Source organism: Varroa jacobsoni, unplaced genomic scaffold (assembly GCF_002532875.2).
Source record: "Varroa jacobsoni isolate VJ856 unplaced genomic scaffold, vjacob_1.0 scaffold_1335, whole genome shotgun sequence".
Classification (NCBI taxonomy): Eukaryota; Metazoa; Arthropoda; class Arachnida; order Mesostigmata; family Varroidae; genus Varroa; species Varroa jacobsoni.
The window spans coordinates 22,815-42,398 of NW_019214237.1; the positions used below are offsets into that span (position 1 = coordinate 22,815).

The 19,584-nt window shown below is 44.1% G+C and overlaps 1 protein-coding gene across 1 annotated transcript in view; it reads right to left on the reverse strand.

Moving 5' to 3' along the window:
* LOC111268946 (uncharacterized) overlaps positions 1 to 19,584 on the reverse strand; it is a 48,545-nt gene that overhangs the window by 22,611 nt on the left and 6,350 nt on the right. The window contains exons 2-3 of the mRNA XM_022848208.2: positions 18,347 to 18,484; positions 10,901 to 11,355 (exon numbers count right to left, since the gene is read on the reverse strand). Coding sequence (XP_022703943.1) covers positions 10,901 to 11,355; positions 18,347 to 18,484 — 593 coding nt within the window. The remainder of the gene's footprint in view (positions 1 to 10,900; positions 11,356 to 18,346; positions 18,485 to 19,584) is intronic.

A 19,584-nucleotide genomic window follows, 5' to 3' on the forward strand; every position in this document is an offset into this window, starting at 1 on the left:
AAAAAAAAAAAAAAAAAAAAAAAAAAAAAAAAAAAAAAAAAAAAAAAAAAAAAAAAAAAAAAAAAAAAGAATCAATTCGAAGTAAGTAGAATTAACGACGATAAATCAACGAGACATATCATCAGGATATGATAGAAAACGTGACATGTAGCAACTAGTCCTTGAAAGTATTGACCGTTTTTCTAGCTAGATTACCTTGAGGATGCATGTTCTAGGTAATATGAGGTCGTTGAAACGTGAGATTTAACAGTAGCCTATGAGAGAAACCTGTCTCCTATAAGTGTCCTAAGACGAACGAAATTTCTGATTCCAGAAATCGTAAGGCCTGCATGTGAGTAGTTATGATACTCCATTAAGGAATTTAACATACACCTCCAAGCGGTTTTAAGCCTCTAAAGAAAGCCGAGTATAAAAAAGGTGCAGTGTCTATGAATTAACGTGACATAATTTACTGGCCCCTATTTTCATTGAAATCGCAAATTCAATTGAAACGGTTGATTACGAGTGATAAAAAGTGGATCGAGTGAAAATGAAAGAAAACAAGGAAAAATTTACTACACAGTTGGTAATGAAGGCCAGGCTAACAGCAACGAAAGTGATACTAAGTGTTCGGTGAATTGGTAGTTTCTGGTCTTCTCTTTTTTTCTGGCCGATTTGAACTCTAATGGCCAGCATCTCACGACGAGCCATTGAAAAAAAATCGACCAAAACTGATGAACAGAAAGGCGTCATCTACGATGACAATGCCAGACCACACATAACCTCTTTAGTTACTTCAAAAAAATTGGCAATTTTTTCTTACACGCGCTGGGTAGCCCGGGGAATATTACCATAACGTTCGGTTCCTGCAAAACTCCTTTAATGGTTGATTTTGTTTCAGTAAAGGGATGATTACTTGTCATAGTTGTTCGCTTAGAAATCATCAAAACCCGACAACGATGGGATCATGGTGTTCCCAAAAAAATTACAAATGATTATCGATCAGAATGGCTCATCTCTAGCTTAGTGCTATTACCTTACAACAAAATATCTGCTTTAATTTTGGCTTGAAAATGGTCAACGTTTTTTACATAAACACAAAATTGATCGGATGGAACGGTTCGTAGGAATCGATTGTGTATGTTTCACTGTTTCAATAACAATCATAGCTAATTCCATTTAATTGCAATATATATGCTTTTCACAATTGCAATATTTGGAGAATTCGATCAGTAGTCGCGATCAAGGCGTCTGCGATAAGAAAAGCTAGAGCCTTGTCTTGGTCAGAGGCTTTCCTAGCGCGAACCTTCTCCATCAAGCAACAGCTATAGGCGATTCTACAAGCCTATAACAAACCCGATAACTTCGTGATTAAAATTGCACAGGATCTTAGTAAGGCAATTTAACTTTTTTAAATGAATATCAACGGCAATTAACACACGGGTTTCCATTACGCGCAGATTGAAGAAAGTTTCGCATAAAACCCACTTCGTTTACTTGCAGAATTATTAACCAATAAACTCTTCGCTTTTATTCGGTGTAGCCCGTCAGGGTAGTAGCAATCAAGTCCTTTAGCATGATTCTGATTTAGGCGATAATTCTATCTTACTGAAGAGGAAAAATTTGTTTGCACAAATGACTCTGTTCTATTAGAAAACGTAAACCTCTAGATAGGTAGCTCTGAGTGCGAGCTGAAAGTTTGTTGTTAACAATGAACTTCAGAGCTGAAGAGGTATGACGAATCACTATGATGCAAGTTATATACGCGGTACTTGTCCTTCGACCGTATATAGAGGCATTCATATGTATACATATATAAGCACACTGGTTTATCTACTTCCGTCTAGCCAGGTAACAGCCGTAGCGGCGGTGTTCATATCTGCACACGCTTAAAAAGTACGTATTCAAGGCATTTTGAGCAGAAGATAAGGCAAACGAAAAGAGGCTTACTAGTCTCGCGAGAAGGACCAGTGGCCGTTTTGGGAAGTGGTGGCAACTTCTTTTGACTCGACGATGTGCCTAGACAGGCTCTACATTTCGTTTTTTAGTATAAAAACTAAGAAATGGATCTTCGAATTTTTCTTATTTGTTCCGCTTACGTGTGTTCTAGCTATATGTTTTTGATCAGAAGGCGCTATCACGTTTACAGGAAACACCACTAGGAGGATGTTTCTCTTTTGTAGTAATTGTATGTTCAGAGCAATCTTCATAAGCGCTTTGTTTATCCGTTTAATAAACGCTCTTAAAATATTAATTTGGCATGCATGGCTACGCAGTAGTTCGAAAAATCGTGCGCGAACACGTTTAGTATCAAACACGCTTTTCTGGACATATCGATAGTGGACTAGAACGACACGTAAATCATGGTAACCTGTTAGGAATCTATTATTGCCACTCTAACTTTCATCATTAAATTACTATAGCCGAAGCTGCATGTCACTGGAAAATAATTGTTCATAATTAGTGGCATCGTTAGCAACTGTAGTCGTAGTTGGCAACCGAATCCTAGGAAATTTCTTCCAAGTTTGCTAACCACCTCGGACAGGGCACAGGTAAAGGTTGACCAGCTCCGATCCCGGACACGATCTGTAGTTTGGTCCAAGGTCATGGTAATATCCGTGAGATTCTTCTTTATTTTGATTATTTTTCTATTTATTTAATTGTGCTTGTATTGCTAGCACAGGCAGAAGATAGCATCGAGACATCAATGCGAATCTGCACACGGTGACTGGTCACTATTTCTGTGATTTAGCTGCATCGTTCACGAGCTCGTACCACCCAGCGGGAATCATTTATGAGGGCGAAACTGGCCAGATGGTGGCTTCTGTAGGTCTGATCTGGTGCTAGCAAGAGACTCCGCAATCTAACCTTGGATGGCCTCGCTTAATGTTGGCGGATGCAGAGACCGCTGGCGGCCGATGTGGGGAACTCATCCGATGAACAAAACAACACATTTTGCCTTGAAACTGTAAGCAAGTACCTACTCTGTATAGTTACAATGTAAATAAGCCCTCAACCCCTAATTCTCTTCTGCTCTTTGGTGGTTCACTCAGATATGCACACTTATTATTTCAAAGCATCATACCAACTACACTGAATATACGGGCAGTGAAACCCGTTGATGTTTCTGGACCAGCCAGAATAATAACAACGATAATGGTCCAAACAAGCAACGGCGTCGAAGGGTGTTGAACGTGACAGATGCGAGATGTTATAACCGTGAGTTTATATTGTCCGGATCCGTCCGAACTAGGAGACACTGCACAAGTTAGAGCAAGCCAAGCATTTTCTCTTAGATAAAAAAAAAAACAATGTTCTAAAACTTTTACAAGATGCGAGCGACGGGTGCATCTTGGCCGTACAGAATGACAATCTAAAAAATTTGCCTGTTTTGAGTGACGTTCTAGCGTAGAAGGAGAATGATCCATGGAATCTGTGCGCGCAACCGTCTGGGCCGTTCATAGTGCTATGAATGAATCTGTCATAGACGTCTGAGGTGAATATATACAACGTATAATTTCGGTTATCACCAGCGAAACATCTCATGTATATCTTCATCCCGTGACCAGCTGGTATTCTTATGGAATAAAACCTGTATCACGGTAACAGTGGTGCTGTTTTAGTAAAACCAGCTCAAGTAATCATATGATTATAATATGTATACATATATGTACTGGAATGGTGGCCTAAAGGGCTAAAAAAAAAGGCCAAGAACCGCACATCCTATTAAAAACAGACATTACATGACAAATATGATTAAATAAAGGAACGATATATTAAATAAAATAGTTTTCCTTGCAGCTGTTTTCACTGGCCAGACTTGCCAACTTTATTATTTATCAATTTAACTCTTCGAAAAGGAAGTTGCGTGCCATGAAGTTTCCCTGAGCCCGATGCAATTGGGTCTAAAATTAGCGCACGCTAATTTCCATTGGCTAGTTGAATCCGACGCAGTGGTGAATCTTTACGCTCGTTTTACAAAGAGAAACATTAAAGCCGTAAGCGACTCGATCATCTTCCCGCTGTTTGTAACAGCTGTTTGAACTTAGATCATGGAAAAACCAACTCGGCGTAGTACGGGCGTTTGACGGAGACAGTTTGCTATCGGAACGATCAGCGATAGCGGAGCTAATCAACTGATTGATGGTGTAGGTAAACATATTTGGATGACTATGTCCGTTGCTTAGTGGCAGTCGACTTTGATCGATATCAATGTTTTCGGTGGCTGATTATTATAGTAATACGATAATTGCTTTTATTATCTTGAGCACAAGATGAACGGTGCCCTTGTGCTGATTGCTAGTACAGGCACCAGATGATTACCGACCGCGATCTTTTGTACTACACCGAATAGAGCAGAGTTCACATCAAGGTCAAACGGGCCGCAAAGGAGCATTTTACAATCACTCACTGAAACTTCCCGTTAAGTTATCGACAACCTCTAATTTATCGTTGCTCAAAGAGTCAACAAGATGAAAAGGCTAAGATGAGCGCTTGTAGTTGAGAAAAGGAGTGTCGTTGACGGCTGGTACCTGGACGTTTACGAGCATTCACATTGTCTAAATGAGTGCGGCGCTTTTATAAAGGAAATGAAGTTTGTTTTTTTTTTTAAATGAACGAAATGCTATCGTCGTATTTAGCAAGTCGCGAAATAAAAGTTTCGCGAAGTGAAGCGCTCAGCACGTCACGTACGATCGATGCGTTGGCGTACAAAACTATCCGGCGTCGGTACTATGTTTTAGACTATAAAATAGACAACAGAAACTAGAAAGTCACCTTTACGCAGTTTCGGCCAGCCTTAACATCGACGTCCGGCACGGCGATGGGACTAGCAGCTATGCTATACTGATTCGCAATGACTACAATTCTGTGACCCCATACTAGTAGTTGCTTGCAAAGCCGTCGATTTTGGTTATCAGAGACGTAGTGAACTGTCAGCACAGCGCCGAAAACTACTAAACAGTGCCCACCTAAATACGAGTACGTCAAATAGATATAGAAGTTAGTTAGACCGTAAGCCAGTAGCGGCAAAAGCAATAATAAACTGCACAAAAACAAGGTCTCCCAGCGGATCTATGCCGTAAATCACGTGCTCCAGCGACTAACGAAAGGTAGGACCGTCACACCAATGCGCTTAGCAACCACCGCGGGCTACCACCGCGACGGGACTGAATCCCGGCCTGCGAACTGTCCGGATTGTGGACACACCCTGAAATGTGTGCTGAGACGCGACGGATCCTGCTTAGGCAGCTTGTTGGCCAGATAGCTAACCTACATTTGGTCAAACTAAGCCCGCCCTCTTACAACAATATAGTTACTGACGTTTGGTTGATGGTGCATAATTGAGCTTTTTTTTTGGTGATTGCAGGGGATAGGGGGCGAAAAGTCGCATGACGTGACAAGCCGTGGTCGGTCGGATAAGTCCGAGGAAGAACGGAGGAGACGGGCGAAACCTGGGGGCTGTCGGGAGCTTGGATCGGCCTAACTTGGAGGTGGCCTCGTGCCGATCGTGAATTCTGGCATGTCCATAGCGGCCCATCGCTTGCAAGACTATCGTAGTGTATTCTGGCGTAAACCCGGGCCCAAATATTCGGGTCGGACTACAAAGGGCAAAGTTCTGGCCAAGTTTCAGTCTTTTTGCTAAACGTTTAGTACGGCCAAGCAATAGCATTGAAGTGTTGTCCTGGTATCCTCATCTTCTACTCTTCGTACAACGCTTTGTTAGCTAGTTTATGAAAGAGATGCACGCAGGCCTTGCAAACAGGACCGCTGGCCGTATTTGTTTGCAAGCACACCCACTGCCTGGTTTAAGTTTCATAGTTAGAAAGACGTATTTAACGATTCACTCTGTCTTCGTCATTAAAATGGTATAAAAACAGCCCATTTTTTTTTCTGAATTTGAACGTTGTACAAAACTTTTACGCACAAAAAGGTCTACAAGTTTGTTCATACAAATATTTACTCGTATGTTAAGTCGAATCGATCGCTCACGTAAAGATAGTGACAGGAAATGTTCCTTTAGTAATGAAATAAGATTGAATTCGTCCATTCAACAAAAAACAAATTTTAGCGTATCAGTATTGATACCACTAGCAGATACCACTATAAACGAAATTATTACAAATAAGACTGTTATACTAACGTCACACGTTTTTGCGTTCAAGCATAAAACAGCGAGAACTATCTGGTGAAGTCAAACGATAGCGCGCGCACGGGAAAGGGCTTACGGGAGGTATATGAACATGAGTACCTCTGGAGGTCACTTTGAGTGATTACCAACGTGCACTGAGTCTCCGTCGGGTGACTTCATTCCGTGATGCTTCGTCTGCAGTCGCGGCACGCGGCGCACCGATACCATGGCTATCCTATTGTGCATTATCAGGCTGTCACACTGAGTCTGTCACAAATTTTTAATATCGCATAGTTAACAATAAGTTGCCCACTTCATTATACGCAAACAAATAATCGCATTATTAAGCGGTCGGCTCCAGAGCGTGATTTTATCTCTCTGTCGCCGTGAGAGCATTGTGGACCATTGCAAAGATGAGGTACAAGTTGGTTCGTGTCACTGGCGGCCGGTTAAAAAAATCGCTCAAAAATGCTACAATTTTGCAATGTCAACTATGAACGAAATCGGCTAGAGAACCAAGACTCAGAGCACAGTTGGCCGGCCATTTGGCGAACGGACAACGGGCTGTTATCAATCGAGCCAGGTTACGGTTGTGAATAGGGCTGATTTGGCAGTCACAGTCACCATATGATTTCGCGTCCCCTTGTACCATCCCACTTTATGTTGTATCTTTTGCTCGCATTTCGTGAGAATATAAAACGTATCGCATTGTGTGAACGATCACTGTGAAGAACTATCTTAAACCCCTTTTCGAATTTTGCCGCGTCGCGTGACAACATGACAGCCCACATCATACACAGGTGGCACATGCTGTTTTATGCCTATGACGCGATTTGCTGGCAGCGAAACACCTACATTGATGTCCACATGCATGATGGTGGGGGCCTGGCGATCGAGCTGCATGCACGACAATATTATGCGTCATAATTGGGATTAGTCCTGGGGGAAGACTCCCTCCGTGTTTCGAATAAGCTCCGAGGGTGACGCGGTATCATTATTTACATTTATTCCCATAGCAGAACACATAGAAGAAGTCGTGATATGATCCTGCACCTTTCAGAAAGTCCCTATGACGATTATAACTTAGCAAATAATGTGCATATTATACATGTACATATATGTACCATAGTGTGACGGATAATCAACTAACCCATTTAGTGTTTCGGTTAACCTATTATCTTATGAAGGAACCGGTCGTCTTCTGTCCCATATCTGATTCTCAACATTAAAACTAGCCCCAAAGCTGCTCACATATTTTTCGATACGATGTAAAGAAGCATTCGTTCTACGCTATCCTAAAGAGGCAGTTAATGGGCAAGAATTACTTCATCCCGTATAATCAACACACTGTAGATCCAAGAAACATTCACATCGGCTGGGATGGGTGACCACTTACAAGAGGAAGTCGTATTTTTTCAGTATGTTAGCTCCGCTCGATCCATACGTCTCGTCTCGCTTTTAACCCATTTCTGGCAGATGTGGAAGGTTACAAACGCATCCCACCTTTCTGCATTTGCTTCAAAGTCTTTGCTCGTTCTTTTTGTATCCGGAAGAGCTAGTGGTATATAGCAGCCGAATTTCGAATGCTCCACTGACTCAACTCAATTTTACATATCAGTTGGGGACGTTACTTCGGACCGACTGAAAATAAGCCAGCCTGACCTCGACATTTGAAGCATGCTGAAACGGCCCCTGCGAATCGTTCAAAATTGACGGCGCTCTTATCGAGTCCGCAACGGCGGTATGGCAGCTCGGTCAACGCAATTGTTAGTTTCTCAGCTTCGAAATGGTCGAACACAATCGCCTCGGATTGATAGTGGACGTTCGGATCCTAGTCAGTCGCGCAGGATTTTCACATCGTATTGATTCGTACTAGCAAGTTGAGTAGTCAGCTAACTGATAGTGGTAGTAGCGTGTTTCATGATCGATGGTGTTGTTTCGCTATGCCTCCAATCAGCCCCACCAACAGGAATGTCTCCTCAGACGGGGCTGCCCTGTTCTAGCCTTCCTGTCTGTCTTTGTTGTCCTGTTCGCAGGGGCCTGCAAGCTATTTCTTTCGCTAAAGGATGATCGCATCTTGCACCGCGTCCCTAGGCATACACAAAGGCGACAGCACAGAGACAACCAGTCCCTACCGGTATGATATATCTCCTGCAGCTAGCACACATCGAATCCTACATAACATAACCTCATTTTTCTAACTGCTACCTGCTACCCAGCCTCTTTTTCTTCATCTCAATCGCGCGGTAGACACCTATAAGCCAGAACAGGTACACCGGGGTCGAGACTGGTCGCGGTGAGGTCCTATAGAAATCAACGAGATACAAGGCCAGCTAGTGTGTGCTTTGTCTCCATATGCGCTTTGCCCTTGGTGCTGCGTCTACTCCTGTAATCACAAGAGATACCCTCTGACCATTTCCACTATTTTGGCTTATAGTAGTGTTTGGCTTATAGTGAATTTTGATCGACGCAATAGAAGTGTGCGTGTGTGCACCCGTGTGCGCGTCTCGATTGAGGACCAGGTTACGCCGAAAGTCAGTGCCACAGAGCGAAGAAGGATTGGAGAGCGTGCGCTATGGGGTATTCAGACAGTCTACTAGTTTTGTAGAAAGAGCACACAAAAATATGAGCTATGTTAGATACGCAGCAGCTCCTGTTGAAAGTGAGTCGATCAACGAACAAGTTTGCCACTTACGGCACTGGATTGAGTGCGGAATAGGGGTCGGCACTTGATAGTTGTGCTGACCTAGGACCCTGAAAAGTTCGACTGGCGTACTACTCAATGCAATCGCGATCTGCGATTCTAGGGGATCGGCCAATCATCACAGCCATGACAAAGCGATTATTAGGCGAACAGTGAGAAAAGCAAACGGTACGAAAGGCGCGTTCGATTGGGAAACTATTTGCGCGTTAACAGTCTGTAAGTAATGTACGTTTAATATGTTTAGTGTAGCTATTTAACTGGATATGAGAACATACAGAAATTGAAGCTTTTTCTTTTGAGGTACGAAACCGTGTGGGGTTTCGAAATGTCGAAACTTAGATATTTAAAATTTGCACACTTCCTTCGATGAATATACATGTCTTGATCGTGGTAAGCTCAATTCATCCACATTGAAATTCATATGAATGGACTATGGGTTAGATGCTCAGTGACAGTTTTGCGTGCTTTATGTTATTAACTCTCGCTAAATAACGACTCAATATTTAGCATCAATTTATAATTGTACAATAATATTAATTAATAAAAAGCGGACGGTATAACCCGGTGGCAATTCTGCGATTCTTGCCCGTTCAAGCGATGTGCTGGACAGAAGTGTCGTTTACAATAAGGGCCAGCCGTGGAGTTACGAGAGCTTTTCTGGTTTGGGTAAAACCGCAAGCCACGAAGATGTCTCTGACGCGATAGGTGCCCTAATACCAATATATTCGATTCTCTGCCAGTTGAAGAGCAGGACACAAGCCCAACTGCCTGGTCCTGCCAAAGCTGTTGCTTCATTACTCCTTAATCTGCTGCGTCACCTTCCCTCAATTGTTGCTTGGTTGGCAGGTGAACGGCCGGGTATCGTCGTTATGTTCGTTAGGTATCCGTGCATCTCGGCTTGGTTTCTTTTCCATCGTGGTGGCTGGGACAGAGTATCGGTGGAGTCCTGAGCCCGACTACCGGAACTGTCGCACTTCTGATCATGTTCAGCTTCTCCAGCTTTTCTTTCTTGCCTGCGATGGGACATCGCGCCAAACATCTGACTGACCATCAGCTTAGTTTGGCCTGTGGCAGGAGCCGAAGGCTCAGTTGGCCGCAGGCGCTTTACGAAACTTCCTCTCCTAATTAACTCTTCTTGGATTGCCGTTGCTCCTCAACCGCTGAAGCGAATAAAGAAACACATACCGCGAAGCACGGTGTTTCGGCGACGGCGTCGCCGTCATCCAGAACGGTTGTCCAGCACGAGACCAATCAGTCAGATACCGAGGCGATTGTATCTAGGAGCGTTCTTATAGCAGCGGAAAGTAGGGAATCGCACAGTACTGCTGGCTCAGCGGCGGTGGTTGGAACCAGGCTCGGTTTTACTGAGACGTATTAACTAAGCAAAGTTCCCCAGCAAAAGAAGAGCAGATGGCGACCGAAAACGGCCTGCGTCGTCCGCTCTAGGACCAGGAACAGCGCTAACAGGGAGTCACATGTGGCTGTGCAAAAGACAGCCTCTGATAAATTGACCCCATATAAACCATCTATCCTGTTATGTGCTATTAGCGGAACGATATTTGCTACGGTGCGATCCTGAACGAAATCGACCCGTAATATACCCTATCGTACTGAATGGTTTAGTGATCATTCTTTAGCGATGAGGAACAAAAGAAAGAAGAACTATATTCGTCTAATATCAGAGTACTATTTTTTTAAATGTTCACTCTCTTTCATAGTTAAAGACGGTTAAAACTCGAGATATCCAGAATTTTCTCTATAAATCGTACTTACAAGCTCCCATTTTGTCTGGCTTTGAAGCCGGAAGTTGAACGTATACTACCTGCAGGCTATGTATACGTGTCGAGATATAATTAGAACCAGTAGACTATAATAAGAGTCTCAGCAATCGTTCTCTATATCTTTGTCACACCTGAAAAGATATCTTTCTAACCTGACCTTCGGCTAAAAGTGCCCCAAAACTTCCCACTCGGGAGCTTTTTTGGATTTCGCTGTTGCGAAAGTCGTGAAGTACGCACTCTGCCTCGTGGCCACGCAATTTCTGTCACACTTATCTCTTCTGTGACTGATTCGCTCAGATAACTCACCTGCTGGAGACTGAATGATAGCCCGTGAGGTTGTTGTTGTTGCTGTGGTTGCTGTTGAGGTGTATTCACTGTGGCGCCGGTGCCGATCAAGCCAGGGGTGGTCGAAGTATCTAGGACCGATGAGGCTGGCCTTTTCTGTCCGGGCAATTGACCATCCCTTGTTGATGTCGACGAAGTGCCCGGCGGCAGCAAACTCGAAGTGCCGTTATTGTTATTGTTACTATTATTATTACTGTTGTTATTATTACTGTTGTTGTTATGACTGTTGCTGTTATTATTGCTGTTACTGCTGCTGCTGTTGCTGCCGTGGGAAGGCGGTCTGAGGTTGCCGGGGCCAGGCTGTGTTAGCTGGCCCCGGGGTAAGCCGCCACCTGAAGAGGGACATGCTGCGCCCCCTGTTGCTGCAGTCGGGGGGCCTCCCGACCCGCCGGATACTAGCGGACTCTGAAACATGGCTGAAATGAGACGATCAAGGCGCAAAAAAAAGCAGATTCGGTAGGTTAGTCCAGCTTTGTGACAGTAGAGTCATAACGTATTCTACCTACTAAATTTAGAAAAACTCTAGGTGGTTAGGTTCAAAACCGGATGAAGACGTGCTTTGTTTTTTCTGACCTAGTGCGACTAAGTCAGTAGTGAACGTAAGACTCGAAATATTGATTTTATATTTTGTTCGGTCTATTTTTGGTGGCCTGACTATGTGTAGACGTTTTTCAGTTGATTTCTTGCTACTGCCGCTAGACGACGCAAAGGTGCCATGTACTCATTAGTGCTAGTCCTTATTTATGCCTATTGTGCTTGATGGAACGTTAAGTAGATGCATTGATAGTTTGGCGGAGTGTGAAATTGAACTATGAGCGTTGCAACTCTTTGAATTTTCAGACTCCTTAGTTTCCTTATTAAATTCCTTCGGTATCTTTTAAATAATTTCGATTGCGCGAGCCATCCTCAATCGAATCAAGATCCTTTCACAACAAAAGCTCACTGGTTATAGACGAGATTTTCTCAACGATTATCCAAAAATAAACCGTTCACTTAAACTATCCTCGAGCTTATTAGTCATTGCCGATTATCCATATTTTACCGCAATTGACCGCGGCCTTTCGGCAAGAAGGGATCATCCTTCCCAAACAAGTAACAACAAAAGCGATATTTGACCGGCCAGGCGTTGTATGTCCGGGCTCTTCGTCTTTTGGTGAACGTACATATGTGACCCAACAATGGGGTGAATATTTTATCTTCTTGCCAAATTAACGAGCTCAACCAGGCGGTAGCGGATTCCAGGGACTGGTCACCCCTCCGTTAACCCCTGAACACAACTCTTCTCTCTAACCACCTTCACTCCGAACTCATAACAGTCCTGTGCTAAGGAATAAAATCAGATCATCTACGAAGAAGCGAAATTTGTAGCCAGGTCAAGCCAGATCAGGCTCAGCACGAAAAGAGATTGCTTCTGCGTGGTTACGTGGATACGAAAAGACCTAACGGGACAGACCTAATCATGGGCGGAGCCGCGGAATATGTGCGCATAACACCATTGGGCACTCCTACAACTACTGCCATACCAATCTACTCGCTTTCTTCTGACCCCATTGTTTAGGATTAGGCAAAAATAGGTATATATATATATATATATATATATATATATATATATATATATATACTTACCATTAGGCTATTTGCTACCCCCGACGTCTGCAGCTGACCCCACGTAGAGTTGACCCTCGGAGCTACTCGTTTAAAGGATAGTGCGGTGAACTGGCATTGCTCAAGGAACGCAACAAGCATTCGAGATTGGACTTCTTTCATCAGACAGGCTAAGTACGTTTAGATAAGGGATCCGCTAATTTCTTTCTATTTTCAAGCGCATTCGGTACCACAATACAGTTGTCGAAACCGCAAGTTGCGACAACGAGTGGTTAACAGCTCTAGCAGACCAGAAGCTCCTCAGTCGGCCCGACGGTAAAACATAGCAGCACTTGGTTAAATAACAGATGCGCAACGTTGGCGTGCCTGCAAGCAGGTGGCTGAAGATTGTCAGAGAAAGACTTCGCGGCTGGAGGTTTGGCTGGGGTATGTAAAAGATTTAGGGCTGTAATGGGGGCTCAGTTGTACTCACGAGTGAAGGCTGAACGACAACGAATCGAAGTCGACAATAGACGCAAGTTGAATTATCGGCATTACCGACTAGTAATGGCATTGAAGAAAGGTGACAACATTAAGAGGACTAATGGCATCTTTGCGGGACTTCGTACGTTATAGCTCTACCGTGGCTGTGCTAAATAGACATGTAACGAGCGCAAATTTCTTGCCGTGTCTAACGATTCGCTTAAACGTCAGTACGACCAACTAGTGGTATTGCTATGACACTATCTCGGCATTTTCTAGTATCAGTTTTGAACCCGTTTATGTAAGTTACACATAATCGAGCGAAGTGCTCTCAAGATGGATGTAGGCCGCAGTTTCTTGAATTTTTTGCCAACTAACTAGTTGCTCAAATGTCAGACACTTGAACTTTCTCTCATTAGGCGTGTCATGCTTTCGATTACTGTCGATGATCAGGCATCCTGAACAGTGATCAGGCATCCTGAACAGTGATCAGAGATACGCTGCACGGATTCAATAAGTAATCTAATTAGGCGAGTATCATAGACAGTTCGTCGGGCCAAGCTTAAACGCGCGATGCCGATGAACAGTCGATGGTACTTTAGATGTTCGCGTTGCTCTTCTGAAGTTTGAGATTTGCGAACACCAGCCGGTTCGTCAGCCGCGCGATCTGATGCTCTGCAGATCCCTATTACTAATACGGACTAGTCTATGAGGCTTGCAGGACTTTAGGTGCTGTTGATTGTGGTAACAGCTCATAATCAAGATCAAAAGCAACCTCATCATCGATATTGGCTGAGCAACATGCGACAAGGCCCCATTAACATGATTAGTAGAGATATAATGCATCGGACTAAATGGGATTATCAGTCCGGCCCACCAACACTGTATAGCGCCCTGCCATGGAGCTAAACACTTGAATTCTGTGTGTGACTCCGTGTGTACATTGGCGGTTACTGTTGATACGTATCAGAAACGCCATAGACTAGCGTTGTGCGATCAGCGCCGCAACAGATGCGCTCAATTAGTGAACGTCGAAGATAGAAGAAGAAAGAGACAACGCTATGGCCACTGATGTTCACAGCGATGTTCCTAATGGAAGCCGTCGAAAACCGCGGTGACGCAGGTTTCTTCACACTTCACGAGCAAACGGCTGGCCGGCAAGGAAACAACAGCTCGCCATTCGAAGTGGCAGAAAAAGTACGGTATCTATGGATGGGATCGCCGTGGCTCACTCAGCAAGAAGGTGCCGTCGTTTGTTTGTTGGGAACCGAGTCAGCAGGACAACCGCTGCGGATTCTCGTGTTGATGGCGCCGATTATCCTGATGATCACGTGGCCGATGTCGATAACATCCTCACGATGTACGCATGTACATATAGGCACGTAGAAACAAACGCACAAATGACAGACACAGGATATCCGCTTAAAGACGATGATATTGGCGCGATGAGCAAATCGAGCCTATAGGTAGCAGGTCTGTTTAGCTCTACTTGAAGCGAATGATTTATAAATGGAGCCGAAGGATAATGCAACAACAGTCATCGTTCGAAATAGCCGACGTTTCGAGGTCACTACAGGAAGTTCGTAAACCGCCTCAGATGTTGTCGATCGATCGGTGCTACAAATTGATCGCAACGAATTGCCGTAGAGAAAGAAGATGGATTAGCGGAACTCCGAACAATGTCTAGTGAATGTTTTGGCCAGGGATGCGTAAAGTGTATCCAAATCTACACAATACAGCCAGCCTATACGCATCAGTAGGAGGATTCAAGAACACAGAGTTCGCAGATGATTGAAACGGCACTAGAACCGAACCGGGGTTCTTAATGGATACATTCAATTTCAAAATAAAGACGCCTTTTGTTCGGTTTTTTATCGCTCCGATCTAGATCTATATATCTATTATATAAAATACAAAAAAACAAAAAAAAAAGATGAAAAAGCAAAGCCACTAGTAACTTGAACTGACAATCTGTTTTTGGCTAAATTAGTTCAATGGTGAGCTCAGACTTAGGAGGAAGGTTGTTGACTTTTACCGTAATATCATAGTTATTTTTTTTTTTTTTTGTAAATTTCGCTTTCTATTTCAGCGGTATTCATAGGCGCACTTAACTAAGAGAAAAACAATCGTAAATGTGACGTTCAGTGTTATTATTGCTGCGGTGGACGCACAACATTCGTTGCGTTTGTCGCACGGCATTTTCTAATTACTCCACTTTGTCTCTCACACTTCTGTCATATGTCGCCTATTTCCAACTTTATGCTGCTTCATTTATCTGCGTTCTTTGCCCCATGGTCCTGTGACAGGGTCCTGAGATCACCTCCCCACACAACAGGGCTCGCTAGTTGAGCTCTATACGGTACATATTACCCTAGTTATTCTTCTAGTCTATCCATAACGTCATCATGATGTTGTCTGCAATCTCCCTATGTACCTACAACTATCTATGTGTATGTTTGTGAGGGTTTCTGTGTCTCCGTACCCTAGCGACCCCTTCACCCCCGCATGCGTTTTGCGATCCACGAGTCATGAGTTTTCTCCCTCATAAGCAGATAGACTCCACCCTACACTGGTGCCTCTGCTGCTGCTGGCCTCTACGAGAGCTACTTCGACGCAACTCACAAATCAGAATCCGCTGTTGGTCCGGCGAGCCGGTCTAGCATACTTGCTTTCTATTCCTCACTGTCCGCTTGCCCCGGGCTAAGGGCTCAACACAAAAAGCGCTTTGTATGTCGTTCGTGCCGGCGGACCGCAGTCCACCCTCTCGCTTCCCAAAAACCACCTTCCACACGAGCGCCGGCTCCACTGCCACTACCATCAACGTTTGCTGCCGGCGAGACGCAGTCATGGCTACGGCCGCCCCACATCAGTAGTGAAAGCAGTAGCAGCAGAAGCTCAGAGGAGAGCGCCCACCCTATCGGTCCCTAATGGTCCCCCAAATTCCCGCGTCGCTCAGGGACCTCGGGCTTCCCTGCCTCAGCTGTCTCGAATTCTCTCCTAGTTTACTAAGGACCAACGGGAGCGGCGACTGCGTGAGCAGGAGCAGCAGCAGCAGCAGCAGCAGTAGTGAAATAACAGCGACAGAATCGAGGCCATGGTAGAGCGACTAGGTTAGCAGCACGGGCAGAGACAACAAAGCAGAGAGCAGATTTGAGTAGATTTGGCTCGTGCTGCGAGCGGCCAGTTGGGCAGTGGCGTTTCGCCTGCATCCAACACAAACGAGCAAACTCTACGTCGACATCACCGGGCTTTTAGCCTCTGCCCTTGCAACCGCTAGAGACTGCTTTACCCTTTCGAAGGCCATCCACAGCGAGTCCTTGTTACGCCAGCTCGTGTGGCGCTCGTGTATTATTTTATTTTGCACTACGAACTGGCGGATGAACTTACGGGGCGGCACAGGGACACCAGTATAAGCGGGTCCCTCATTTTCTCACCCTGGCTCCTTCTGATGTCGCAAGGACAACTTCAGGCGAGTCGCTTCGCTTCGCTCTGGCAGAAACCTCAGTTCATATAGAAACGATGCACAGGAACGTGTGCAACCAGCGAGAGAGAAGAACAGAGGGACCAGCTAGGAGCACGAGAGCGCCTAAACGGAGGGAGCTGGGAGCATCGGTTAGAGTCTTGCTGCTATTGCTCCAACAGCACTAGCGCTAGCGGCAGAAATGGTGACGGAGGCACTGTTGTATGGCGCATGCCATACGAGCAAAAAATACCAACGAGATCGGCTGACAACCTCTTTGGGCGGGACAAAAAAGCCGGCAGAAGCTCGACTCAACCCCAGGCTCCGCCTTCTTTCGCCGATGTACGGTGTTCGATTCGACAGCAAGGAGAACAGAGGTAGCCAAGGATGACCCAATGGTAAGATATGGTTGTCATAATGGTTGTGAACACTTTAACAAAGGAGTAGGCGTTGCAGGTATCCCAGTAAGCGGTCTACATGACTTTTTCATATTATCTATTGATAATATAGCATACGTCTTTTAATAGTACTCAGGGAATCAAAATAAAACAATGTTTGTAAATTAAGTACGAATCTCGCGCTGTGATCTACGTTGTGGAGCTACAACCGGCAGGAGGTTATTCAACCGTTCAGTCACCATTCAATGACACTGATTTCTCTACGGTTATTGCAAATCTACGTCACCACAAGGCTTAGCATATGTATTTAACATCTATAGCCACACATTATTTCACAAATTGCCCCGAGTGTATAGAAGCGGGTTGTATCCGTACGTTTTATGAAACCTGCACAATCTGCCGTCCTTCATATCAGAGCCAATACTGGCATCGTTAACAGCAGGAACGGATACGTTTGATTGTCGCCTAAACCATCAGTTGCTACTGATTCTCTTTGAACAGACGCCTCAGCACTGTATCTAGGATGTCCGCTTACTTATAAACGCGTTCATACACGCAAATATTTTGGAGATTTAAAAAATACGCGTTGGCGCATTAGGCAGTAAATAGAGAAAGACATCTCGAGCTGAGTTCTCCCACCACCGGAGTTATTAGATTTAAAGTCTCGAAATACACCTAACGTAGACCTCTTGGAAGCGCGACCGGCTGGCTAGTCGGCCCGTCACTGCGGTGGCTTCCAAAAAAAGCAGCAACTGCGAATAACGCGCGCGATTTGGAGTACTGAGACTTCTTTGCAGACACGCAGTAACGTGTGGAATAAGCAATGATTAAGTGGTCTTTGATTGTACACGTAGGCTGACTTGGGAGAAACTACAGCCTATTTTTAGTGTACTATCACGACAGGATCTACTTGAGGCGGTGACTTATTGTATGGTTTCAACACTGCTACAACCCTACAATGGTTGAACACGCGAGATAAACAAGTTCGTATAAAATGTTCTACCGTTGCGGTTATTATTGTGTTTGAACAGGACGAAACCCTGGCGGAAGATTCTTTACGGTAACAGAGATATGTCAGTAAAGATCTTAGCTCTTTTGATGTTCACATACGGGGGACTTAATAAAAATCTATTTGGACACGTTCAAACAAATAGTACTTACCTGCAAATATGCGATAGGTAATATCACATTAATACTGTTCAGTGCAATGCTAGAAATATACACCCTTATTACTACTCATGGGGGAACGTTTAAGTTCTGTTCATTTGAAGCTTTGAACAAAGCTTCCTGCACAGCCATCGCAAATGTATTCCGCCTTTGAAAGCGCATCGAAAACGGTGCGATACATTTGTCCATGGCAGAATAACCAATCACTAAAACCAATTAAATAATTTACTACCTGTATTAGTACGGCAGCAATCATTTATCTCTGACCATTAATTACCTAAAGTCGTCCGCACTGTTCGAGGTTGTGGCACTCACCTGGATTCTGAACCCATTCCTGCAGAGCCTTCTGCAACCTCCTAACGTGAAGGGGCTTGGAGGCCATGCCGACAAGCGCCATTATCTCAAGGAACTCCTCTTCCCCGGCCTCGCATAACTGCTGCACATCATCCCCTCCTAGAAAATCATGGTAAACGCCAACGAACATGAATGGAATATTGGTGCTTATGTACGAGATCCTAAAACTGTAACGCCGTCAGGTTAAGACGAACGACTCATGGTGCAATCGAAGAACACGTGATGCTACAAGCCTGAACGAGTTACATGTTCTTGTATTGTATATGAAGCTCGGACGGCGTCTTTCCGTCAGAGCAAGCTGCTAAGTTAAGCAGTGGACAATAACGTCGGATGGGCACATAAAAGTGTGCCCATTCGCAGTTCCTCTACAATATCATCTGATGCGATTCGAAATATAATGGCACAGAGTAGATCTCCTTCGACCTTTAACAAAAACTTAACTAGACATTTTATTCATGGGAAAAGCAGCGGTATTTGTGCTCGGAGAACGAAAACTACCTGAGTGTTGAATAGCTTTTCTATTTTAAGTGCCCAGAACAATATTAGAACATTACAGATCCTTTTGACTAAACCCTTCGCTGAACGGTGCCACTTGTGCGAAAAAAAAAAAGGACATTGTCTGCCTTAGTAGATGTGATCATATCAAGAAACATTTGACTTCAACTAAGTAATTTCAATTGTTTGTTCAGCTGTCACTTATAACAGCTGAACTCTTCGTGCATAAACGAAAATTTCATACGCAGGAGTTAAGAACACGATTCTGTAACAATTTTCTAAGATGTTCTAATTCACCTCCATTCCCTTCCACGTTATTCGTGCAGCTTTATTTCGAAACCTAGTTGCTTGACTGCTGAACACCTATAAGACTCTATGAACAGTAAAAAGCAGACATTTAAGTTTAATACGAGTACACTACATTGTGCAAAGTATTTTAACTTTATAAATTAAAAAAAGCAAATTTTCATTTTGAAATATTTAGTATCGCTATCGAGATCGGTTACGTGACACGAACGGTCTGACGTTTTTGCTCGGCAAGCATTTTAACTGTAATATATGAAGTTCCACTATCGTTACACTCGTCTTTGCTGCGGTACTAAATTTTTGCGACAGTAGACAGATATCATTGGTAATTGGCCTTTTAATGATTGTTTATTATTAATACTTCACTTCCTATTTATTTTTTAAGCATTAGTTTCTCT